The sequence below is a fragment of the Pteropus vampyrus genome, unplaced genomic scaffold, assembly GCF_000151845.1.
Source record: "Pteropus vampyrus isolate Shadow unplaced genomic scaffold, Pvam_2.0 Scaffold276, whole genome shotgun sequence".
NCBI classification, from domain to species: domain Eukaryota; kingdom Metazoa; phylum Chordata; class Mammalia; order Chiroptera; family Pteropodidae; genus Pteropus; species Pteropus vampyrus.
The window spans coordinates 536,407-561,372 of NW_011889057.1; the positions used below are offsets into that span (position 1 = coordinate 536,407).

Here is a 24,966-nt window from a genome sequence, read left to right on the forward strand (position 1 = left end):
ATGTATTTTCTTGGGTTCTTTCCCCTCTTACTAGGCAAGATTACTATAGGCACTTCAAATTTAACATTCTTTTCTCTTCCTGTTTTCTCCTTTAAGTCCTCCCATTGCTCTACCCTCCCAAACAAAACTTTTTCACAATCATGCAGGAAAATGAGTACTAAAGACTTAGGGGAGAAAGTCTGGGGAGGTAGCTCCATGCTGAACTACTAGTTATGTTTATTCTAACAGACTAAGGGTCTTTCCCCCTCCTGCCCACAAATAGCTTTGAATAAAGTCAACACTATAGAAAAATATGCCATTCTGATTTTCCATACTCAAAGAACACTTGCACATGTTTACCTCTGCCCAGCTTCTACTCCCAGCCAAAGCCCTGATAACCTGGCTCCTGTGTTTCTATTTTCATCTCCCCCTTTTTCCCTTCCTTGCCTGCATTTCCACAAAGGAACATGCTGTTTCATGCAAATGTGTGCTTAGAATATTCTTCCTGTTTAACCTAGGAATTTCTACTCCCGTTTCACAGGTGTGTCACCTCCTCTAAGGCAATTCTCGTACATCTCTAGGTAATCCAAATTTATCCCTTCTTCGTACACCTACTTTACCCTTTACGAACCAGGACCCATCACGTTTTATTGCATTGTTTGCTCATCTGTTTTTTTTTTTAAATGGGAGGGCCTAAGTCATTTATCTTTGTCTCTTCAATGCCTTGCACACATCTGTTAATGACTGGTTACATTAGTTTCATTGTACAGCTTTAAGTAATATAAATTCGGTCTGGATTCCTGACTTGCTGAGCTGTCTTGTCTGTAAGCTTCCAATATCAGGACTGCAAAAGAAAAACCGTGGTTTGACATTAGAGAAGACTCCGGACTTCGCCAAGGTCATCGTAAGTGGTGCTTCATGACGCTACCACTTCCCTTACTCCCGTCCACTTAGGCTGTCACTCAGCTCAAGGTCTTGAGGAGAAAGAGCCCAAGGCGAGCCACAGCCCACGTGCTTCCTAACAGGAACTCGGCCCCTTTTCCTAAACGTAGTTCCGCCAAGTACTATCTTCAACTGACATCTCTGTTGTCCAATTACGGTTAGAGACTATGAGGGTCGTACCTAGTCTGCCAATGTCCAATAAAAAAGTGAATTCAGATTAGCACAAATTTTCGCCAATGGTTGAGAAGATGAGAGATTTTTAACCTATAGAAGCAGCGCTGAAAATGATGAGCAGCAAGCTCATCCAATGGACATGCCTACTGCCCAATAGGCCTCGCCCCAACCGCCGGGGAGTTGGCGGCCTCTAGTGCAGCTGCGTTTAGTCTCCACACGGACTCCGCCATGTTGGGTCTTGTGGGCCGTGTCGCTGCAGCCTCGGCCTCCGGGGCTTTGCGGGGATTCAACCCTTCAGCACCGCTACCCCAAGTTCAGCTCTTACTGCGGGCCGCCCCGACAGCGCTTCAGTCTGGTAAGTGCCTTTTTCTAGGAGCTGGGTTGGTTTCTGCCGCCCCATGACCTTGAGCCGGGGGCCGATTGTCGCTCGGGCCTGAGGTATCTGTGGTGCTAGAAAGACGCCAAGGCCAGCGCCCTTCCTTCTAACGGCTGAAGAACAGGAACGGTTCACCTATCGGTGCTTTCTTCGATCTCATTCCGTCTTATTTTGGAAAATGAGGGTGCATTGTGACGGGAAAGTGTGGTAGGTGCAATGACCTTCTTGTGGAAGCGGGACACCGAGCTCTCGAATAATGGGGTTTCGTGCCTGAGGATGGGAGAATTGTACAGGCGCTTCCTCGGTTTCTGCACGGCCCTCCCTCTGGACACTCCTTCTCTGCAAGCGGAAGGAGGCTGGGCCTCGGCTGAATTCACCAGTCCTTGTGGGTTGAATCGGGGCTTCTGATGACCTTTAACTGCCCTGATCCCAGCTCCTTTCAATATCGTTTGTGTCTGTTAGCCAGAGACTATGCAGCCCAAACATCTCCTTCGCCAAAGGCAGGCGCCGCCACCGGACGCATCGTGGCAGTCATCGGTGCAGTGGTGGACGTCCAATTTGATGAGGGGCTACCACCCATCCTAAATGCCCTAGAAGTGCAAGGCAGGGATACCAGGCTGGTTTTGGAGGTGGCCCAGCATTTGGGTAAGTAGAATTTGTTAGGAATAGTAAAGAATTTGTTGAGCTGAAATATTCCAAAATCCAGGCTGTCTTCCTTCTATGATGACTTTATCAAATGACTTTCGTTCTTCTGAGTTTGCTGAAGCCATGTTTAGGTACTGAGAAGGAGCCTTGGTTGATTGAGGTCTTTCATGCCACTTTACACTTTGTTTAAGGATCATGAAGCCAACTTGTCTTTGTATCATCCTGCAATACCCTTATCTGACAGGTGAGAGCACAGTAAGGACCATTGCCATGGATGGTACAGAAGGCTTGGTTAGAGGCCAGAAAGTCCTGGATTCTGGTGCACCAATCAAAATTCCTGTTGGTCCTGAGACCTTGGGCAGAATTATGAATGTCATTGGAGAACCTATTGATGAGAGAGGCCCCATCAAAACCAAACAGTAAGTGTCACTCTTGCTGCATCTAGACACAGATAACCCCAAAACACCGCCTTTTATTGCAGTGTTACATATTAAGGTGATAACTTTTAGTATAGCAGAATTTTCCTGCAGAGAATACTTAAAACGTCGATATATTCAATTATTAAAACCACACAGTGCAGTTTCTTCTGCAGAAAATTAAGGATGCAGAATTTCTGATTATAAAATGCCTGCTACTTAGGACCGAAGTTGATTATTTGAGTTTTAATACCAATGGCTTATGTTGTGGGATTTCCAGAACTTGCAAGTCTTGTGTTCCCTGTTGGTATGTGAAGAAATGCTATTAGGTTAGGACTCAGTAAAAGCAAAATCTTTGTGACATAGTTGTCAAGAGAATGGAATTATTGCTTCCTGAGATAATGAAATCCCCTTTGTTGCAGAATGTTGGGCTAGATGCCGAATGACTTTTCTAGAATGTTATATAAGAAGAGATGAGACTGAGTAAAGTGTTAGACTTGAGAATTGAGGGGAACCTTTCAACAAGATGAGTAGATATTAATCTCTTATGCCTTTGCAGATTTGCTCCTATTCATGCTGAGGCTCCTGAGTTCATGGAGATGAGTGTTGAGCAGGAAATTCTGGTTACTGGTATCAAGGTTGTGGATCTGCTGGCTCCCTATGCCAAAGGTGGCAAAATTGGTATGTTAGTGGTGGGCACATAGTAATTTCCAAACCTAATGCTGGAAGAAAAAAATCCTACCATGTTATGAGTGGGGTACTGAGATCTATCCCTCACTGATGAGTAGCTCTGACTTTCGTTCTTCTGAGTTTGCTGAAGCCAGATGCCATTCCTGAGAAGGAAAAAGATGGAAAGAAGTTTTTTTTTTTTTTTTTAAGTTTGCTTATTTGGGAACAAATAACTATTCTTAACTATTCTTTCTTCTCAACCTCTCCCAGGGCTCTTTGGTGGTGCTGGAGTTGGCAAGACTGTACTGATCATGGAGTTAATCAACAACGTTGCCAAAGCCCATGGTGGTTATTCTGTGTTTGCTGGTGTTGGTGAGAGAACCCGTGAGGGCAATGACTTATACCATGAAATGATTGAGTCTGGTGTTATCAACTTAAAAGATGCTACCTCAAAGGTAAGTACTGAACTGATTGATGTTCACATGGTAGGTATGCTAGGAAATTGTTTTAGTTGACTGCATTGTTTAGCTGAAGCCATGGTTTTAGTGTTCCAGGAGCTACAAAGGAAATTCCTGTCATTCTCCCCGCCCCCCCACACACACTTTGAATAACACTAATGCACATTTCTTTTCTCTTTCACATTAAATTACGTATCCAGACTGTTTTTGGTAGATAGTACCGTCATTTGAAAGCTAATTTGGAGGAGAGTTGGAGGTGATTAATATGTTTAGATGACCCTATTTTGTGCTTTTTACTTAGTGTATTTCCTTCTTACTACTTTAGTAATTTATAGAATTTTACCTCAGTAATATAAGAAGTTACCGTTTGTGTTGTTTTGAACTGCATCTCTAAAAGGGAAATGAAATTTGCAAACAAAAACATTAACACCTTCTGATAAGGAGTGTTTTTTTTGTAGTTTCACTGATTTGGGATCATTGGCTTCTATACTCCTCTGCCAGGTTCTCTGATTGTGTGTGATTATTGCAGGTAGCACTGGTGTATGGTCAGATGAATGAACCACCTGGTGCTCGTGCCCGGGTGGCCCTAACTGGACTGACTGTGGCTGAATACTTCAGAGACCAAGAAGGTCAGGATGTACTGCTATTTATTGATAACATCTTTCGCTTCACCCAGGCTGGCTCAGAGGTAAGAAAACTTGAGAGGATCTGATTCATTTGACCTTTCTATGGAATGACGGAAATGAGGTTGAACATGTAGACAACTGAAATCTTTTGTTCTTATTCTTTTTCTTTTTAAGGTGTCTGCTTTATTGGGCAGAATCCCTTCTGCTGTGGGCTATCAGCCTACCCTGGCCACTGACATGGGTACCATGCAGGAAAGAATCACCACCACCAAGAAGGGATCTATCACCTCTGTACAAGTAAGAACAATTGAATGGAAGAAGGTCTAATTTGTATAAAGGCGTGTATAGAGAAGTATAAAACCTTGTTAACTTATTTCAAAAGGCTTATAACTGGGTTTATGAACTCCCTAAAATAATGGGTAAATTTTTGTGTATGCGTGTTAAAGACCCTAAAAGGTTAAACATTCGTCTAAAGTAATTGAAGGTATACATGTTAATGTAGATTACAAACTAGTAGTTTTCACCCTAAGGGGGAGCCTGGATCTACATGGATAGTAAAATTATCTAAAAGTATGTCTAAATTATGTAGCGACTTTCACAATTCATTTTCCTAGTAAACTCTTGTAGTGGTATAAGGTGGGTTTTGGTTTTGGTTTTTGTTTAGTTTTTAGCTCTAAAAGTGGGTATCAGTACAGAAGAGTTAAAATCTCGATGAAAGACAAAAGGAATGACCGTGAAAATTCTTTCACAGCTTGGAGGAACTAGATAATCTATAAACTCAGCAGCTATTAGGGCTGGTAAGAAGGCTCTTTTGAGTTGGACTCTTAAATGCTAAGAAGATATGGAGTAAGATTATGAGAGGTCAGAAAAGGGGGTGGCACAAGTAGAATTATTTAGCTTGCTGCTTCTCATGGCTTCTTGACTCATTTTAGGCTATTTACGTGCCTGCTGATGACTTGACTGACCCTGCCCCTGCCACTACCTTTGCCCATTTGGATGCTACCACTGTGTTGTCCCGCGCTATTGCTGAGCTGGGCATCTATCCAGCAGTGGATCCTCTGGACTCCACTTCTCGCATTATGGATCCCAACATTGTTGGCAGTGAGCATTATGATGTTGCCCGTGGAGTGCAAAAGATCCTACAGGTGAGTATTATTGTAGGTGTGAGATTAGTGTCCATAAAATCATACAGATGGAATTTGGGGACTAAATTATGACCGGATCTTTCCTGGTGACTTCCGTAGTTTGCTTTGGAGCAAGGAAAGATGAGACCACCAGTTTCTAGTGTGTGTTAATGAGGTCTTTTAGGTTTACAGGTACTTGGTCTTTGGATTCCAATTTTATTTATCAGCACCAGACTAGGAGTAGAGAGAACAAGACACTGATCTTAGCTGAGGGCCTTCATGACCATCCCAAATATGTAACTCTCCTATCTTGTTTCACTTATAAAGTAAGGTGCTAAAATGCTTTGTACAAAGCTCAGTGTGAATGTAAGGTGATATTAACTCTTAGATTTTTTGTCCAAATTAAAGGAATGTATTTACTTGGAGCTCTCTTGTTTTTTCATAGGACTATAAATCCCTCCAGGATATCATTGCCATCCTAGGTATGGATGAACTTTCTGAGGAGGACAAGTTGACTGTGTCTCGTGCACGGAAAATACAGCGATTCTTGTCTCAGCCATTCCAGGTTGCTGAGGTCTTCACAGGTCATATGGGGAAGCTGGTACCTCTAAAGGAGACCATCAAAGGATTCCAACAGATTTTGGCAGGTGAGATTTCAAGTATAAAGCAGAACATAAAATGGCAGAGAAGCGCAAATCTCTTGAATGCTTGCTGTGTTACATTTCCATTCCAGCAGCCATCAAGCAATATACAATTCATTGTGCCTAATTACATAACTTTTTAAGTTAAAAATAAGCTATTTCTCACCAGTTTTCTTTGGAAAAGAAAATATACTTTTCTGAGAATATATTACTTATTTTCATCTCAGCCAATACCAAGTGAGGGCTTTCAGTGTTAGTTACCCTTGTGATTTACAAGATCTTTATAAGGCAGGCATTATCCTGTTTTACAAATTAGAAGACTTGACATACAGAAAAGTTTAAAATAACCATTCTTGATATCACACAGCCAAAAATAGAGAGCAGTAATTGGAATCCAGGTTATGTGGCTCCAGACCATTTGTTTTTAATCAATACTGTATTGTGTCTTATAAATTAGATTTGTGAGGGAAGTTAGTTCAGAGATTTCTCAGGTGACATAAATTCATCAATTCCGACTCATAGCCTCAAGTGGTAAAGTATGTACACACTTCAGAAAGTTGATATCCCCCCACTTATCAGTTGGATTTTTTTTTCTGTATAGGTGAATATGATCATCTCCCAGAACAGGCCTTCTATATGGTGGGACCCATTGAAGAAGCTGTGGCAAAAGCTGATAAGCTGGCTGAAGAGCATTCGTAAGGGGATCCCAGCACTCACCCTTCAAACTGTCCCTCTCCTTGTCCCTAATCCAAAAATCGCATTTTTCTCTGTAGGCCACATGAGAGCCTTGATTGAAGAAGATATTCTGTTCTGTCTGAGACTATTTAAGGTTTCCAATAAAAGTATGCCCCTCAGAATCGGTCTGTTTTTCTTGATCCTAACAACACAGCCAGTACTAAAATTTTTAGCAGTAATTATAGAATGGCTACAAGAAACAGCACAAAGTAGGCCATATGTTTGAAATGGGTCATCAAAAAAGAAAAGCCATCATTTTGGATTGAGGACTAAATGTGAGTTCGTTAGAAGAGCATACTGGGAAAAATGGGTTGGGTTTAGAAATAGACTGAGACAAGGCAGGGGTTAATCAGTGAAGGAAATGAATTTAATTTTTAGGAAATGATGATACATGTTCTGAAGGATTAATATTGATCTGTGCAAAAACCTAGTCAAAGAGCTCCTTCTGTCTTAGCCGTCAAGTTTTTTGTCCAGAAAGTGTTCTGCCTCCTGATTTATGTTTTGGACAAGCCTAGACTTGTGTGTTTGTGATCGCTTGAGTCAATGCAGGGTAAAAAATGCTATGGAGGCTTCCTGAGCTCTGCTAAGATCCCTTACCACAGTTGGGGAAAGACTGTATTACAGGGGAATAACAATTTTTAGGGTGGCTGGGCCTAGGCTTCTGAACTAAAATAATGGAATCAGATAATTCCTCACCTTTGTTTTAGCCCACTAAAAGATGCAAGGTTAGAAGGAGTATTCAAAAGTACACGCATTTCAGTTTGAAACAAGTTCCTCTTTTACTGCAAGGTCAGATTTGGTGCCTCAAGTTTTCTGGGCCCAGACCTATCTTTTCCCTCTGGTGGTAGGACTGGAGACTGCAAGGACGTCTCATTTTGAAATCTATGAAGGCCATTTGCTAGGATATAGTTCTTAGCTAATGACTGTTTACAAACCAGCTGGGGCTCTTGTCGTGAAGAGTCTGCATTTATAAGCTCCACCCCTCAGGCATTCAAATTGGACAGGAGTAGGGCGGAGACAAACATCCTAATTCAGAGGCCCCTGGAGGCTGAAGGTTGGGGAGGGGCATTGGGAGAGGCAGTATGGGTGGAGTAGGAGCCTCTAAGTTTCCTCCCATCTGCCTATGACGTACTTGGCACCAGTCTCTTCTGTGTCAAGGTCTGGACGGAAGGTGGAGCCCCTGAGCTGCCTGTGCCTTGTAGTTTGCTCCCAGAAAAACCTGGATTTGGGGAAATGTCGAGTTATGGAGGTGAGGGCACTTCCTTTAGGTTCTGACTCAAGTGGGCAAAAAGCCGGTTCAGGAGGCCCAAGGGTATGAATCAGCCCTTTCGGCTTTGTTTTCCCATGTTAACCAGATGCAGACCTGGGAACTGTGATCCTAAAGGTCGTTCGTATCCCTCCACCCCCGCCCCTCAGACGTTTACGTTTCTCAGCATTCAACGTCTCCCAGCATTCAACGAGAACCTTCTCCCTCTTACTACCTGCATTTATTTCCTTCCCCCTTTACCACTCTCTTCTACTATGCCACTGGGGTGTCAACATAGACCTAACCTTCCTCCATATTTCTCCTGGTTCTGCCCTGTCCTCGCCTCCTCCCTCTCCACCCAGAGAAAGCCCCGCCCTTCCCTCCTCCCTCTCCTCCCCAGTCTGTCACACAGGGACATCACCCTACAGCAGTTCAGGCTGTGGTTCGCAGGAAGCATACATTGGCTTTTTCATTCGTGCTAGTTTCCAGCTCACAGTTTGGGAGGATCTAACGCCAGCCTTCACACGAAGGGGGAACCAAGGACAGTGAGTAGCTGGGTGGTCCCAGCCCTGGAGCCCTGCCAGCCTGACATGGGTAAGTTTGAGGACCAGCACCCCCACCTCGGGAAGGCCTGAGGGATGCCTGCCTCCCTCCCTGGCTGACTCAGCAGGGGTGGGGCCTAATCTTTGCTCTTTTGGGGAGTGAAGGAAGGGAAAAGGGACTATAGGGGTACAGGGCTCAGCCGGTGAGGTTGCCGACGAAAAGATCATGAGCATTGGCAAGCTCTAGCTCCAAGGAAGAACTTGAGACTCTGAACTTAAGGTGGTGGCTCTCCCCACCTCCCGCCCCCACCCCCCATCCTCCCAGACCCTTGCTACTCCCTATTTAAGCTACTCAGATTCAATTAATATGTTACAGTACTCTTTGCTGGCCTACCCCCCTAAGAGTAAAGCCCACTTTTGGTCGCGTTGTTGGGTTTTTAAGGTGACTCTTCTTCCATTTTCTCCCAAGCCTTTTTAAGTCCCAGTCTCCTCTCCTCCCCCACCCTGACCCACCACCAGGTGGGGGCTGCATTGAGCAGCTGCTTCCTGTTGCCCCAGAGGTTGCTGCAAGGGTGGTGGTGGTTGGGGGGAGAACTGAACTTGAATAAAGCTGATTCTCACGGTCCCACATCAGCCTCATTAGGGTTGCTATTGGCGGCCCCCCCACGCTCCAGTCACTGAGAACAGAGAGGTAGGATTGAGGTTGAAAGGCCTAGGAGGTCTTTGCCCTCGTGGCTTCCTGGTTCCACTGGCGTTTAAATTTGGGCAATGCCAGGGGAAAGGAGGCTGACAGGCCTTTCCACAGCTGTAGGGATGGGGCCCTGAGGAGCTGAAACACAGGGAACCTGTTCACCTGGTAGGGCCGCTGTGCCTTACCCCCAGCAGGCTCGGCCTTGAGTTCTCACTACTCCTCCTCTGAGTCCTTGTGATCTCACTGCCTTCCCGGCCCTGCTTTGTGAAAAGATCTTTGCCGGTGCCCCGGGAGCACAGGGGCGGAGCCCTCCCAAGTCTTCACGTTAGGACCCACCACCATCCCCCACTTCACCGCATAAGTTTCTGTCTCTTCTTCCTGGGATCTGTTCTCTTCCTCCATCGGGATCCTTCCTGGTTCTGGCCCCTAGGAGACGCCACCCGCTTCCCCCTCCCCCAGCGGATTCTTTGCGACAGCCCTACCCAAGCGCTCGTCCTTACCCCAGTAGCTCCTGCCCCTTTAAGTGCTATCCTCCCCCCACCCGCCACCTCCACCGCCGCCGGCCTAGGGCTGGGAGAGGAGGCGTCTCCGCCGCCGGGTTCAGCCACCTGCGCCGGCGCCGCTGCCACCGCCTGCGGCCCGGCCCTGCTCCAGGTGAGGCCTGGTGCCCACGTCCGGTCCCGGAGTCCCCGGGCAGGCCGCCCCTGCGGTTCCCTGCCCCGGGATCCCCGCCGCCTAGGACTCAGGATCAGACCTTCCCCCTGCGGGAGCTGTCCTCCTCCTCTCCCCGGCACTATCTACTCGCCCATTTCTCCCCTGTCTTCTGCGACCGGAATCCCGAGGCTTCTCACGCCTCTCGGCCAACCTCTGCAGGGTAACCTATTCTGGACCCAGGATCTCCCCCCTCCCCCGCTCCTTCCTCGCCAGAAAAATCTCCCGCGGTCTGAGTTTCGCCTCCTCCTCTCTAGAACCAGCGCTTTCCCACGCCATCCTAACCTCCAATGGGAGGAGGAATAACCGCCACCCCAACTCCTCGCCTCAGTAAGGAGGATGAGGGGTTAGCAGAGACTATAGCACTTTTTGGCCCTCCTCCGTCTAGTCCTTCAAGTTCAACTAAGACACATCTAAAGCTTTTCTGTAACCGTCACCCCACCCCACCTCACCCGGAGTTTAGGGATCCAACATCAGCACCTACCAATCAGCGCGGGTGGGAAAAGCCCTCTTCTCTTCTTGGGCCTGGGGTGGGCCAGTCCAGCCTAGGAATGCTCCTACCTCAAAGTCAGGGAATGGTGGGGGGGGGGGGCGGTGTGTGTGTGCAGAATCTCGGGGCTTAAGGGGCTGTTAGGGGAAATAGTAGGTGAGGGATGGGCTGAGACTAATTCTCTAAGGGTGTTGGAGGAGAGGCAAGCTCAGCCTTTATTCAGATGCAAAGTAGTCCCACCCCTACGGAAATTAGGGATTTCTCCATCCTGTCCTTAGACCACCTTGGAGAAGCTCCTTGCTGAGTTTGAAACTGGATTGTGTGTGAATCTGAGGGGACACATACCAACTTGGAGAGAAGAGGAGGGGTCACGGTCCTTTTGATATGTTATGGGAGATCTAGCCTCCTCAATACAGAGGGGGAGGAGACTGTTTATTCAGTAACCTGGAGAGGGAGGAGGACAAGTTAAAATTGTTACAGGGTTGAGGACCATCTCCCTACTAGTCCTATTAACACAATGAACCTTCAGACAGTGAGGGCAAGGGAGGTCTTTAATAGTTACCCTACCTCCATTGGAGAATTCCTCCCTCCCTTTAAGTCCAGCTGCACCTTCAGCTCTAATCTTTCTTTTTTGTGTGCTCTCACCTCTCCTCTAGAAACGAGAGGACAGGTGTGTGGATTTGCTTCAGTCATGTTCCGGGAGCTGGAGGGAGGAGAGGGTGGTCAGCAGTGGTGTTTGGGGGTGAATTCCAGGACTATCTGAAGGGGCTGAGGAAGGAAGGTAGAGGGATGCCAACGAATCCCATCCTCACTCCCTTTTTCTCTTCACCATTCCAGCCCCAGCCATCTGGCTCCAGAGTGGAGTCAGAGTATGTGGCAACTGACCCCAGAGTCATAGGAACATAGGGAGGGTGAGAAAGGGGGAGCATTCTCTTTATTACCCACCCACTAGCCTGGCTTGAGAGAGGTTCAGAGTATTCCCTAGGTACCCTTCTCACAAGTTGCTGAAAAAATGACCATTTACTCCTTCCTTCCCCTTTCTAGTAGCTTCCTAGAGGGAGATGGGGTATGTGATGGGCCACATCTGAAGGGATTGAGGAATGTTTGGGGACATATGGGGTCAGTCTGCCCTCTGTCATCTGGATGGGGGGGGGGATGTGGAGAAGCACAGCTGCTGCCTGGGCTGACTTCTGGCAAGAAGTAAACACCCAGCTGTTGAGCATATTGACATCCCACCGTCATCCTTTCTCAAAGAGCGAAGAAGATCTCTGGTTAGATGGGATGAGGAGGGGTCTTATTCAGGGAGGAAGATGATCGTAGTCTTTCTGCACCAGATGGGAAAAAATGGATCCTGCCCCACTTTTCTAAACCCAGATGGCGCTCTCCAATCCAGCACCCCTCTTCCCAACCGCTCCTGGCTGGGATAGTGCTAGGAGTTGCCCTGGAGACTAGGCCTGGGGCTCGGAAGGGGTGGGGGCACTTAGTGGGGCACAGGAGTAACCGGCTCTTCCGGAGCAGAGTGGAGCCAGCGGGTGGGTGTGTGTGGGTGTGGGGAGAGGCGTGGCTAACACCCGTCTGACTGGCGCAGGCTCCTCCCCTGCCTTCAGTCTCTGAATGGCCTGCCCTACGATTGGGGACGGGAGGTAGGAAGATTCTCGAGACCTCATCCTCCCTGGAAAAGCGAAGAGAAAATAAAGGATACCAGCTCTTTACCCTGGCCATTTAGGAAGGCAGTTCCATACTTTGAGCTCTCTTCTTCCCCTGCCTTTATTTTTTATTTGGAGGATTGAAGGTGGTGGTGGGCATTCTTTAGCAGAATTGGTGGATCCCTGCTTTCTCCAGAAGAAAGGACTCCTATCCTCTGAGTGTGGCCCTTATTTACTCAGGGAATCGAGATCAGCAGGCTGTTTGAGGGTCTTTATTTTTTTCTCTAAGGTGACCTGCAAATCTGTTACTTAGGGAAGAAAGAAGGGTTTTGATTTCTACCTGTCTACCTTTTCCCCCTGATAATCTATCTGCTTTTCTCAGGAGAGAGAGAGAAACCCTCCTAAACCCTCTTAGCCTTCTCTCTGGCCCACACACTTTAAAGACTTTGCTGAAGCTCACTTCCTTCTTGGCCTTTCTGAACCATTTGTATTGGGGAGTGGAGCCTCTCCCCCAAACTCAGGATGAGCCTACTTCTCTGGTTAAGTAAAGGAAATCCAATCTAGACTGATGTATTAGACCATGCCCTGTCCCCACCCAGTTTTCAGATCTCCTTCCTCCTCAGACTCCCAAATGAAAAGGTATTTCGTGACCTCTCAACCTGCCAGAGTTTCAACATCTACATCCCCATATTCCTCTTCCAGAATATTCAACCTGAGTTTTGCACAGTTTAGGCATTTTTTCGTAGTACTGCATCGCATGGAATTGGAAGGGGAATTATTTTGAAGCCTGCAAAGCATACTGAGTTGCAAAGAAAGTAAACCTGACTTCTAGTCATATCTTATCTACTGTTTGCTCTTGAACAAGTCGATTAACCTCTCTGGGCCTTAATTTCTTTATCTGCCAAACAAAAGAAGGTTGAACTAGAAATTCTCTAAATTTTAACATATATGATACTGTTCTCAATCCTGGGGCCCTGCAATAGACATTTTAGATGATAGCCAAATTCTAGTCCTCTGCTAGACTTTTCTTTTCTGTCCTCATTAGGTTTCACACAATTATATAGCCTTATCAGAAAAAGTACTGAAACCGTGGAATAGGTGGACATTTGGGGCATCTTATTAGCTGGTCAGTTTTCGCGCTCATCCCCTGCTCCTCTTACCAGGTTTCGGCTAGACTCAGGTCTTCCCTCTCTGGTCCCTGAGCTGAGCTTCCTTTTCCTACACACAGGAATCTTCCCGACCCCCAGGGCCCTGCAGATGTCGCCAGGAAAGTGGTGATCCAGGCAGGACCAGGCTGCCCCCACGGAACAGAGGTGAGTGGGCAGCCGGCACAGCAGGCTCTTGCCTTTCTCCACCCCTTTACCAGGACTGAACTTTGCTGACTAATCTTTCTGCTTCTACACTTCCACTTTTCCACGACCCAGCCTGGGAAATAATTGCCCCCGAAATTATCACTCCCCCCTCTGCCTTTCCTCCGTTATGGGAGTGGCACATGTCTTGGTCCTAGAAGTTCGGTCTTTTAGGTTAACCTTGGGACCAAGGAATGCCTTTCAGTTTGTTCAGTGTGCCCCGGGACTACTGGCCACAACTGAGACACGGCAAAGAGGGAGCTGCCGGGTAGCCTAGGGAAACACCGCGGCGCTAGGACCCAGATCCGGGTCGGGGAAGCCAGAATGCTCGGCGCTAGGACCCGGTGGCGGAGGCCGCGGAGGGCGGCTCGCTGTCGACTGCAGCTTCCCCGCCCCCTCCGGCTTCGGCTCACTCCTCCCCCGCCGGCCATGTTGGCTCTGCTCTGGCCCCGCGGTTGAGCCGCGTCCCCCTCCCCCCTCCCGGACCCCGGACCCCCTCCCCCGCGATCCCCTCCCCTCTTGGCGCCCGGAGCGTGGCCATGTGAACCGCCCGTCCCCCGGGGAGAGACAAGCCCCGAGCCAGGCTGGACGCCGCCGCCTCAGGTCTGTTGGGTCTGTGGCAGGGGGCCTGAGGGGAGGGAGCCCGGCTTTCATCCGTGGCTTCCCTCAGGGAACAGAGGCTCCAGAGCCGCCTAGCGCCTCGCCTGGGGCGAGAAGCTGACGCGAGCTTATTTCCAGTTAGACTCCAGCCCCGGGTGGGGGTCTCCCTGCCTAGAGGCTGGGTGGTGAAGGGGGCTTGTGGGTCTACTAAAGACCCGGGATGGGGCGGCGGGGGCGGGAGTAGCTGTGGAGGCTCCGGCGACGACGGCGACGACGAGAAAGCGGAGAAGCCGCCTGGCTGGTGGAGATGACTCCTGTGGCGGACTCGGGGTGGAATCCCCGGGAGGGGCTCCACCTCCTCGGGTGGGGGTGGGAATTGCCCGAGTGCGGAGGGTAGGTGAGGGGGGTTCCCTGGGCGGGTTAAACACCCCGTTCTTGGGGATCGGGGCGTTTTGGCAGCGGTGAGTGGACGGTTGAAGGGGTTTCCAGAGGTCTTAGGGTGTCTCCCTCGGGTGTGTGTGTGGGTGTGTGTGTGTGTGTGTGTGTGTGTATGTGTGTATGCGTGCGCGCGCGCGTGCACGTTCTCTTGAGCTTGGCCAGCAGCAGAGGGCCTTGCTGGAGTGGTGCTGTGCTGGGGGCCCTCGAGTACTGGGAGAATCTCCTACTCCAGGATGGGGGTTGATAGGGCTGATGCTGAGGCGTCCGGATTTGAGCTGGGTTTAGGGACTGAAGGAAAGAATAAAGAGGGATTCCTTTCCAAGGGAGATCCCTCACTAAGGGGATCCCCATTTCCGTGGCGGAAAAGACCATCCGGCATCATTCCTTTCTTTCCCGCTGTTCCCAATTTTCAGGAGAAAGCAATGCCAATAGCAGTCATCCTTTGTAGGATTTATTGGAGTGAGACGTTTGCATCCTTCGGGAGGCGATGGGGGGATAGCTTCTACCTCCATCTGTACACAAACAGCCCCTCCCCCAAGCCTCCCGCAGGAAGTGGCCGGGAAATGGCAGCTGTGCGTTTGCTGCTGCGTCTCTTGTTTTGAAATGTCCATTTTAATCAGATTTGGTTTCATTTTCTGAGGCCTTCTGGGCAAGCTTGAATCTTTCCAACCATGAGGTCCTTTCGTTCGACTTTTTTTTTTTTTTTTGTAAACTTAATTTGTCAATTGGAAGTATTCAACTGCCGTTGGCTCACTGATCCTGATCCCTCCTCTAGAGCATCTCTGTTGCCTGTCTTGATTTTTTTCCCTTGAGCTAGAGGTCATAGAGAAGCAGACTCAGTCATTCACCAGCAGGGCTACACTTTCAGTACAGTGTCGCAAATTCCCTAAGAGTGGAACTGCCAGGAGGACCTGGGATCTTTTGTGGCATGAGAGTAGCTTTTTGGAATCCTGCTTAATATAGTCTTAAGTATGACAAGCTTCTGTATTGCAGAGCACCTGAGCAAATGAACTTGTGAGGTGAAGAAGGGTAGATTCTGAGAGGTGGAAGAAGAGGGAATGAGGAAGCTTTAACTATGAAATGGATTTGTATGTTGAGATAGGGACTGATTTGCCAGTGAGAGAATGGTGGGTTTGTTCCTCACTGGTGATTCTAGCCTGAGGATAGTCTGTCCATGTGGGAAGCCTGTTGTCGGACAGGGTGCTGGAGAGTTTACCTTCTGCAGAACCAACTAATTAGGAGAGCTTGCTATCAAATGACTGACCCTTCAGCCCATAAAAGTCATCTTCTCTCTTACCTTTTTGGAGCACGGTTAGATTTTCCTCTGTTTTGTGCAAAGTCATGTGTCCAAATTTTCTTTCTCCCACCTGATAACTTCAGGAGATTTCTACAATGGCATACAGTGATTGACTGTGTACTATATCCCCAGGCACTTTGCTAGACACTGAATTTGGTTAGAGATGAGTTGGCTACACAGGATTTTATATTTTGAGAGATGAGGTATTTAGATCATTTGGACTATCCTGAAAACTGCTGAAGCCTAGCACTTAAATAAACTTTTAGTATTTTCCATTCACAGACCTCCCACCTGAATTGTACATTCCTAGAATAAAGGTCCAGATTATGAACAGATAGATGTATATGATTATGTGATAGCATTATTGCTCCTTTCACTGGAGTTGTTAGGATTAATTTTCTGGAAATAGTAAAAACAAGTCTGATGTCATTGTCTTTTTTCTTGCCCCTCTGCTTGACTCATTAGTTTGAGTTGCTTTCTGATAGCATTTATTAGACACTGAATTTAAGTTCCCTTTCTTCAACCTTTGATTATCTAAATTGGGACCTGACAGAATAGTAAATTGATTTTCCATGTTGAGGGTTAAAAGAGTGAAGTAAAGAGAAAGACCACTTTTCTCTTGGATCTTTAAAAGGAATAGAAATTGGTTTTGAGAAATTAGATACTGACTTCATTCGAAAATGATTGATAAGAAAGCTGAATGAAACAGACCTTTCATAGCGTTGTAAAATGGATGCATTTTTCTATCAGAGAAGTGGATTTCTTAATATTGACCCATTTTTTTCTCTTTTCTTTCTCTAAAGGAAAAAATTTGAGGTATAGAGAGAACTATGCCGGCTTACCTCAGAGCCAGTCAGAAATCTAGAATGCCCTGAGAGGCTCCTCTTGCAGACTCGTGGTTCTGGAATCAGGTGTTGCCAGGAGAGAAGCAAAGCTTGTTAGGGTTACTGACTGTGTCTTCTGGCTGTTGACCTTTCTTACCACCTCTGAAGTGGTCTCTATATTCTTTTACTGTTAAAATAGTGTGGAAGTTAGTTTAATAACTGGTGTGATGTTTGACCTTGTGTGAGATGTATTCATTGAGCCAAAGTTTTGACATCCCAGGACATAGAGTGAAATATAAAACTCCTGGGGCAAATCTTCCTGATTTGTTTCTTGGGGTATGGGTGTCCTCATATATCTCGTAGCCTAAGATTAATACTTTATCTGCATTGTTACATGTGAGTCAGAAGGACCATTTGTCACCAGCTTGCTAGTCTGCATAATTTTGAAATTTATAAAATTCCTCAAAACAAGCTTTGAAGAGCTCTGGATTTTTTTCTTGGATTGGGTCACTAGCAATAAGTTAAATTGTGTTATTATGTTACTGAGTGTTTTGTCCTTTTAATTATAAAGGATAAAAGGATATTTTACAGACTAAAAGGATAATGTAACCTTACCAAAAATTCATCAAAAAACTAAAACACGAGGATTCTCGAGACAGCTGGTCTCATTGCTTTTAGTCTCCTGGTATTGGACTCTCTATAATCTGCCTCAGCAAACGGGATCCTTAACTTGCTTGCTCAGTTTGGGATTTTGTGGGGAGGGGGACATCTTTTTGAAGGAAAGATGGAGTCCTTAACTGTTAGAGCTGAATTTCTATGAAACAATCAGAGAGAGCTGAAAGAAGGAAATAACCTTGTTACAACCTCTGGAGTATGGTTTTTAGTGTCCTGCAATTTCAGAGGCATTTCTAGTCTTCTGATAGTGAAGTGGCAGAAAACCTAGCCTAGATCATTATATGGTTCCTTTATTCAGTCAACAAATATTTTAAAACCTACTTTGTGTCTTGAGTATTCAGTTAAATCAAGCAGAACATTTTAGAGCTTAATAGAGAATAACTTAGAGCTTAAGTTTATTGCCTTTTTACATCCTCAGTACTTCCTGTTTCCTTCCCTATTTTCTTCAGAGGACAGCTGTCTAAAATATGTCAAGATTTAGGGCCTTTCTTCCTTCTAGAAATTGTTATCTCTGTGAAGAATGAAGCTGAATTTTTTGGTTCTCTGAGACTCGTAGGAGCAAAAACCATAACTTTTATTAGATGAGTAAGCTGGTAGTGGTAGAAAATATATATCTATTTATTCCTTAATCCAATCTGTGGGTTCAACAGGTAAGTATTTCTTTGGACTTTTTTATGTACTTAGCACTAAATTAGGTGTTGCAGTTAAAGTGATAGAACTTAATATCTGATTGATGGTGTAGAACTTACATAGTTTAGAAGAAATAAGGACAGAGAGCAGTCATCTTTCTGTTCTTCTGAGCAGCCTGGACATGACTATTATATTTGAGTAGCCTCCCTTGGTATATCTTCTTTCATCATCTTCCTTCTGCCTTGCTGTCCTGACTAGAAGGAAAGGGGGTTAAGGAAAGGACATTTTGAGAGCCTCAGTCAGTACATGCTGTAGTCTGAGTCAGAGTTTGAAGGCAATATTGTTACCAGGGCTGTCAGGATGGGCTGTGCTGAGGAAGGAGACATGTCAATTCTGTGGCTTGGCACTGGGAACTCAGTACTGGTAAAGAAAAACAGCTTAGCCAGGGAAGGGATTTTTAGATGTCGAAGTCAAAGCATCCTTGTTTGCAGCATCAGGAACTGAGAATAGTGAAAACTTTCCCAGGGTATGGGATAGGGATAGGGAATGGGGCAGCTTTTGTATTAAAGCAGGGCTTTGCAATCTTGGCACTATTGATATCTTGGGCCAGATAATTCTTTGTTGTAATGGGCTGTCTTGTGTATTGCAGGATCATTAGAAGCATCCCTAGCTTCTACGTACTAGATGCCAGTGGCATATGTCTTTTGTCATTACTAAATGTCCCTTCAGGGGGCAAGATCACTCCTGGTTGGGAACTACTATATTAGAGTATGGTGGGTGAATCCAGAGATATGTAAATTAAAAAATGTTCTTTATAACACAGTTGTAGAGCTAAAACATAGTGCTATGATTTATTTACTATACAGCAAAATTTGTATTTGCTGTTCAGTAAAGATAAGCATTTGAAATCTCTCTTCTTTCAAAAAAAAAAAAAGAATTAGTAACCTATTTGTCGAATTTTGGTATACTATATGGGAAGAAAGAATCAAAGAGCTTTAGGGACTGCCACAGTGTCTAGCTGGATGGTATTAATGTGTGTCTTGTCTTTCTGTGTGTAGCCTCAGAGGTCTGAGTGTTAGGATTGGTCAGGGCACCTGCAACAGTGTTGAAATCTGTAATACTTATTTCAACACTTCGTGCATTGTCAGCCTTTTTCTGTTAAAACCATGTCACAGGTCCACAGAGAAGTAATTCTTCAATTGCAACTGAGAGAAAAACAACCTATTTGGTCATGTGGCAAGGACTTTACTGCTTCAAGCTTAAGGGGCACTGCCCCTTAACTCTTATAAAGGAAGCACAGAGGCTCTTAAAAGATCCATTTACATACTACTGGGACTGGGCTGGGTGCTGGCCTTGATTGTACTTCCTGGTCATGAGAACGTCTGCTATTCTGGGGGTTTGGGCACTGACTGATTTCTTTTTTCATTTGGCCAAAATCCTATTAGTTCAAAGGGAGACACTCTCTTTTGCTTTACTGTTGTCCTTACTAGTTCTAGATGGGAGGGCATAATTCACCTTCAGGCTTTGTTGTGGAAAGCGTCTTGGGTAGGAAGGTTAAAATGAAATAACTTTGGGTTTATTGCTGAGAGGAGCTTTCTACATTTTCTTCTCATTCCCATACTGTGATCTCATATTTAAGCGATCTCTGAAATTGAGTCAATTTGCCTATAAGGGAGTCTGGCTGGGAAGATCATCCCTAGTTATGTAGTATCTTTTATGCTGGTAACGTTTTAAATTATATTTGTTATATTTTGATCTTTTGGACCTGATTTTTGAAAACTAAGCAATCTTTACTCTTTTTGTCTAATAATATTAATAGCTAACATTTGTCGAGTGTTTGCTGGATGACAGACACTGCTAAGGCCTAGATTTTCTCATTTAATCCTTACAAGCTCAGGAGGTGGGTACTAAAGTTCTTACTAATGATGAAACTAAGGCTCAGCAATGTTAAGTGATTTTTCTAAAATCACACAGCTAGTGGTAGTAGAGCTGGGATTTGAACCTAGAGCCTACTATGTTGCGCTGATCTCACTGCACAGCACAAAGAGTATTTTATGTTTCTAAGAAGCCTCTTGTAAATGAAGTGATTGTGGTCCCCATGACCCTTCAGTAGAGGCTAGTGGGGAAATGGACCTCAGGCATTAGATAACTTCCCATTCCTTTTACTTATCTGATTTCTGTGAGCCATCTATTTATTCTTATTAGTATATAATTTATGGGACAGGAAATGCTGTGCTTTCCCATAGAGGCAGAGAGAGGGTCTATCATCGAGTAGTCCAGTACACATAGGAAAGAAGGCATGTGTGTGTGTGTGTGTCTTGCACACACTCTAGGGGAGGTGTGGCTGTGCATAAAACTGGGGAAGGGAAAGGTGGGGATCAGATGAGATTGGCTCTCCGGACAGCATTTCTAGGACTTCTGAAATGAATTACTGAATGTCCTAGTGTCCTCTTTGCTCTGTGGTGTAAACTTTGGAAGAACCTAACCTAGAGAATTGGGGAATGAACTTTCTTCCTTGATGTCCTTCATTCAGAAGGATCACTAATCTCATGATGCTTATTTTTTTAGATTCCTTACTTCCGAAGAGTGACCCTTAACTATAGGGAAATCATAGGGGACCCTGAGGTCTTTCTCTAGAGATACCCAGTTTCTTCATTGATGCATTGCAGGTTTAGGTTTGCTGCTTATTTTAGAGTGAAGATGGGGAAATAAGTCAATCCTAAAAAATTATTCCCCTTAAATCAACAAAATACAAATTGCTTTTATTTTTTATTTTTAAAAAAATTTCAGTTAAAGTTGATGAATATAGATATAATTATGATATTTAGCCTGGAAAGCCCTAGAGCTATCATGCTGTATACTATGCGAGGTTCATAATTTCATGCTCAGAATTATGTTAAATTCACATGTTACCTACTGATGTCTAATTTGCATTATCTAGCATACTCAGCAGCATGACTCTTGCAAACTTTGGGCAGTGGTTGTACATGTTCTTAACCAATTTATTCATTCTTTAAAAAGCTTCTGGTTCTTTTGAAAAACAGCATATTTAAAACATCACTGGGTCAGCTTATTACCTCATCTTGAGAGCTTAATAAATCTTTCTACCTGAATTCTTTTGCCCTTTTAAATACATAGTAACCCAAGAAGTTGCTTTTTCTTTATCAAGATAGATTATGTCTTTCACATATCAAATTAGTACACACCAGTATATCATAAGTATCTGACGTGTCAGACTTAACCAATAATTCTGGCCTCTGCTTCCTATCTTTCTTCCGTCTTCTCTCTTTCAAAGATAAATTTATTCTAATCAAAGGCTTCACTTATCATTCCTAGTAGTTTACCACCTCATATTCAGGAGAAGTTGAAAAGCTTTTTTAACCCTAATATCTCCCAGTGAGCCACTGAACTTTATAAATATAAATATCCAGCTATTTCTCTCTATGACCTTTTACATTTAAGTCACAAAACCAAAACATTAGGAAGTAATCACAGTAGACACAACAGAATAATATTCCTTGGGACACTCAGTCAGTTTTTCACCTCTGACACTTCTCTGAGATGTATTTTTGGAGAGAATGGTATTTACTATAGCAAAGGAATAGAAGTGTTGCCAAATGATTTGGGTTTTGCCGTTATGGTCACCTTTCCTGAAATGTATTCTCCTTTTCAACCCTCTTTACGAAAGCAAGAATGTTATCTTCTTCAGGTGTCCAGGGCTATGGATAGAATAATGTGGGAATTGTTTAACTCAAGTATAATAATAATACAAAATAGGATATATATCAAATATGCTTTTTCCTCCATACCCCCATTTCTTTGGCTTCCTGTCAAAAGATGGCTTTGAGAACTTTCTTTGGGACTCCAGCCTTACCTTAAAGGGGGAAAAAAAAAAGAATGGAGAATGTAACATAGAGGGGTAACTTAGGCTGGGAGTTAAGAGGGTGGGGCTCATAGGGGGAAGACTCCTGCAGGCTTGTACTTGGTTTTTCTTACTAACTCTATTTCTACAAGGCTGACTTTAAAAGACTATTTCTATAGGGTCATTGTCCAGGTTAGGAGTCTATTTATTTCTTCCTCTTTTCCATCCTCCACCCTCCTCCTAGTACTTAGATAGGAGAAGGGTAAGTAGATAGAGGGGAGGGGGGCATTCCTTCTAGAAAATTTCAGGTGACATAACCTTGTTTAACCGCCAGTATTTTTTTCCCCTCTCTCTCCCCTCCTGCAGAAATGGAGGCAAACGACCATTTTAACTTTACTGGCCTTCCCCCTGCACCTGCTGCCTCAGGACTGAAACCCTCTCCCTCCTCAGGGGAGGGCCTCTACACTAACGGGTCTCCCATGAACTTCCCCCAGCAAGGGAAAAGTGAGTGTGAGGGCCACATGGCCTGGGGAGGGAGTGGGCATCTTTCCTTTAGAGCAGGTTACTGGGACAAGATTTGGCATCTCTCTGGGATAGCTACTTCACAATAGCTCTGTGCCAGGTGGGGAGGGAGGAGGCGAATCCTCAGAACTCCAGCTGTTGGAAAGAAATCAATCTTCTAAGAACAAATTCGAGGGGTTTATGGAAGCAACACTTAGTTTTGTGTTAAAGTTGGAAGGGATTAGAAAAACATACTAGCTTTTTCATCTTAGCCTGCTCTTCTGTCAGCTCTGTCCCTTGGCTACTGCCAGAGAGTGGTGAGGTGGCTATGGCTTCTGGTAACCAGGTTGAACCCATGAGAGAGAAAGAGAGATAAAGGGCCAGCCCTCTGAAAAGCTGTTTTTAGAGGCTGGAGAAGCCACCCCACGACTGGGGGTGGAGGGGTTGGGTGAAGGTTGGGATGTGTTTGCCTTTAGTTTGTGCAATAGAAAAGAGAGCAGATGCTTGAAGTGCCTGTGCCACCTCCTGTCCTTTGAGCATGAAGGTAGGAACAGGGAGAATTTTAATGGTTACCTAGTTCCCCAAAGAGAAATATCTATAATTCCAGATGGAGGTGTTACTGCCAAGATCAGGTCTTTTTCTGGATTTGGCTTATCAGTTGCTCTGTACCATGGCTCTGCCAAGTACCTCTTTAATCTTGCCTGCGTTTCAGGTACTTTGCTTGGAAGCAGAGAAAAGCCCAAGTGATTTTCTTGTTCCTTGCAGCAGAAAAATACTGCCACAGGCTTATACTACCCACCTTTACCTCCTATCCTCCACAAATGGGTTACAGATAGATAGAAGCTCCTCTATTTCGCTGGAAGAGGACCCCCCATGCCAGCTTTCTTATATCTTAGTTTCTTTCATTTGATTGTCCTTCAGTCTAGAGGTTGCCATTGGTGTTGAGAACTAAAGTCTACAGTACTGATTGTGCAGAGATTTTTCTCCCTGCATATTACTCTCCAGTGCCTATGGGGAAGTCCAGCATTCTGATCCAGTATCTTGCTGCTGTGTGACAGCAAATTCTATTCTTAGCCCAGCACAGAGTGCTGGATCTGCATGTGCCAGTGAGGTAGAGGCTGTCCCTTCAGATGCCACTGTGGGACCAAATAGGCCCTGGAGAGAAGGGGGGGCCTGGAGAATTCAGTCTTGCTACCTCAAAGGAAGAATTCCTCTAGGGAATAAGAATGGGGAAGTATGGGAGTCACTGTACGGAATTTGCAAACAGCTTCATTTAAAACAAAGAAAAAAGACAAAACAAGTCTATGAACATCAGTAGCCAGCTCTCTATATGTTGCTCGTGTGGTAGACCAGGAGAGTTCCCCAGCCCCCTACTCAGCAGCCTTCAGCAGCAGTTGCTAAGCTTACATCCAGGAGCATCTGGGTTGGGTGTTCCCTGGAGACCAAAAAGCTATAAATAAAGCAGAGGGGCAATCCCTCTCCCGTTTACCTTCCCTTTTTCTAGTTAGTACTGTTCCTTTGGTAGAGTTGGTAGAGTTACTTGCGTACGTACCTGTAACTGACCCTTTTCCCTCCCTCTCTACCAGGTTTGAATGGGGATGTGAATGTTAATGGCTTATCTACTGTATCTCACACTACTACTTCAGGGATTTTGAACTCTGCTCCCCACTCCTCCAGCACTTCACACCTCCATCACCCCAACGTGGCCTACGACTGTCTCTGGAACTACTCACAGTACCCATCTGCCAATACTGGCAGCAACCTCAAGGACCCACCCCTTCTCTCCCAGTTCTCGGGGGGACAATACCCACTCAACGGCATTCTTGGGGGCAGCCGACAACCTTCATCGCCAAGTCACAACACTAACCTTCGGGCTGGGAGCCAAGAGTTCTGGGCCAACGGTACCCAGAGTCCCATGGGGCTTAACTTCGACTCACAGGAACTGTATGATTCCTTTCCTGACCAGAATTTTGAGGTGATGCCCAATGGACCCCCTAGTTTTTTCACCTCCCCACAGACTTCTCCCATGTTGGGATCCAGCATCCAGACCTTTGCACCCTCCCAGGAGGTAGGCGGTGGTATCCATCCTGATGAGGCGGCAGAAAAGGAGCTGACCTCAGTTGTGGCAGAGAATGGCACTGGCTTGGTAGGCAGCCTGGAGCTGGAAGAAGAGCAGCCAGGTATAACCGTGGGTCTGTGAGTTGGGTTGGGAGAAGGAAAATGGGGCTGTGGGGCAGTGGCTTTTTGAGGTGAGGAAAACTTGTCTTTCCAGCTCTCTGCAGTGGAGGCTGATTTGCATGTTGGTGATTAGCAGAGCCAAGTGGCTGGTGTTTTTGTGGCAGCAGCACCAGCTCGAGAGTGGGAGTGCAAATTATTTCAAGCTCATGCAGAGCTGCTGGCCTGGAGAGGGCAGGTGGGCGAGCCCAAAACAGCCCCAACAGACACCCTGCATCAGAAAGTCTTCTTCTAAAATATAAAAAGAGACTGGGGCAATAGCAGGGGGCACTGAGGCCAATTTGACTTGATTATCACAGGACCAGACTGGCTGCTAAAGTGGGCTGAGCTCTAATAGTGATTGGTACTTGAGGGAAAGAGGCAGGCAAAGCATACCATTGCTTGTCTACTCACGGTTTCCTTTTTCTGTTGTCGTTTGCATTGGTACGTGTGACCATTCCTCTC

General features: G+C 45.7%; 2 protein-coding genes and 2 non-coding genes across 16 annotated transcripts in view; all 4 read left to right on the forward strand.

The window, feature by feature from the left end:
* Positions 1-1,203: 1,203 nt before the first annotated feature.
* ATP5F1B (ATP synthase F1 subunit beta) lies at positions 1,204-6,907 on the forward strand. The gene is made up of 10 exons (XM_011375642.1): positions 1,204-1,450; positions 1,934-2,116; positions 2,361-2,535; positions 3,092-3,213; positions 3,472-3,656; positions 4,189-4,347; positions 4,460-4,582; positions 5,218-5,430; positions 5,855-6,056; positions 6,652-6,907. The coding sequence occupies exons 1-10, from the start codon at positions 1,324-1,326 to the stop codon at positions 6,747-6,749; spliced, it is 1,587 nt and encodes a 528-aa protein (XP_011373944.1). The 5' UTR covers positions 1,204-1,323; the 3' UTR covers positions 6,750-6,907.
* LOC111729745 lies at positions 2,186-2,259 on the forward strand. The gene has a single exon (XR_002776367.1). It is a non-coding gene; the product is annotated as a small nucleolar RNA SNORD59 (small nucleolar RNA).
* LOC111729746 lies at positions 3,305-3,374 on the forward strand. Its single transcript, XR_002776368.1, has one exon. It is a non-coding gene; the product is annotated as a small nucleolar RNA SNORD59 (small nucleolar RNA).
* Positions 6,908-8,418: 1,511 nt separating the features above from the next.
* Positions 8,419-24,966, forward strand: part of BAZ2A (bromodomain adjacent to zinc finger domain 2A) — a 32,593-nt gene continuing 16,045 nt past the window's right edge. For 5 of the 13 annotated variants that reach the window (XM_023520787.1, XM_023520789.1, XM_023520790.1 and 2 more), the window contains exons 1-4: positions 8,419-8,625; positions 13,340-13,424; positions 22,153-22,290; positions 23,874-24,467. In XM_023520787.1, coding sequence (XP_023376555.1) covers positions 22,155-22,290; positions 23,874-24,467 — 730 coding nt within the window. In that variant the 5' untranslated portion in view covers positions 8,419-8,625; positions 13,340-13,424; positions 22,153-22,154. Of the gene's footprint in view, positions 8,626-9,848; positions 9,919-13,339; positions 13,425-13,868; positions 14,064-22,152; positions 22,291-23,873; positions 24,468-24,966 lie in introns of those variants that run through there. The other 8 variants (XR_002776356.1, XR_002776355.1, XM_023520792.1 and 5 more) reach the window with 7 other exon arrangements.

Coding starts and splice junctions, on each gene's coding strand:
- ATP5F1B (XM_011375642.1), top strand. CDS start 1,324: ATGTTGGGTCTTGTGGGCCGTGTCGCTGCAGCCTCGGCCTCCGGGGCT. Junction 1,451..1,933: donor CCCGACAGCGCTTCAGTCTG/GTAAGTGCCTTT, acceptor TGTGTCTGTTAG/CCAGAGACTATGCAGCCCAA. Junction 3,657..4,188: donor TAAAAGATGCTACCTCAAAG/GTAAGTACTGAA, acceptor TGATTATTGCAG/GTAGCACTGGTGTATGGTCA.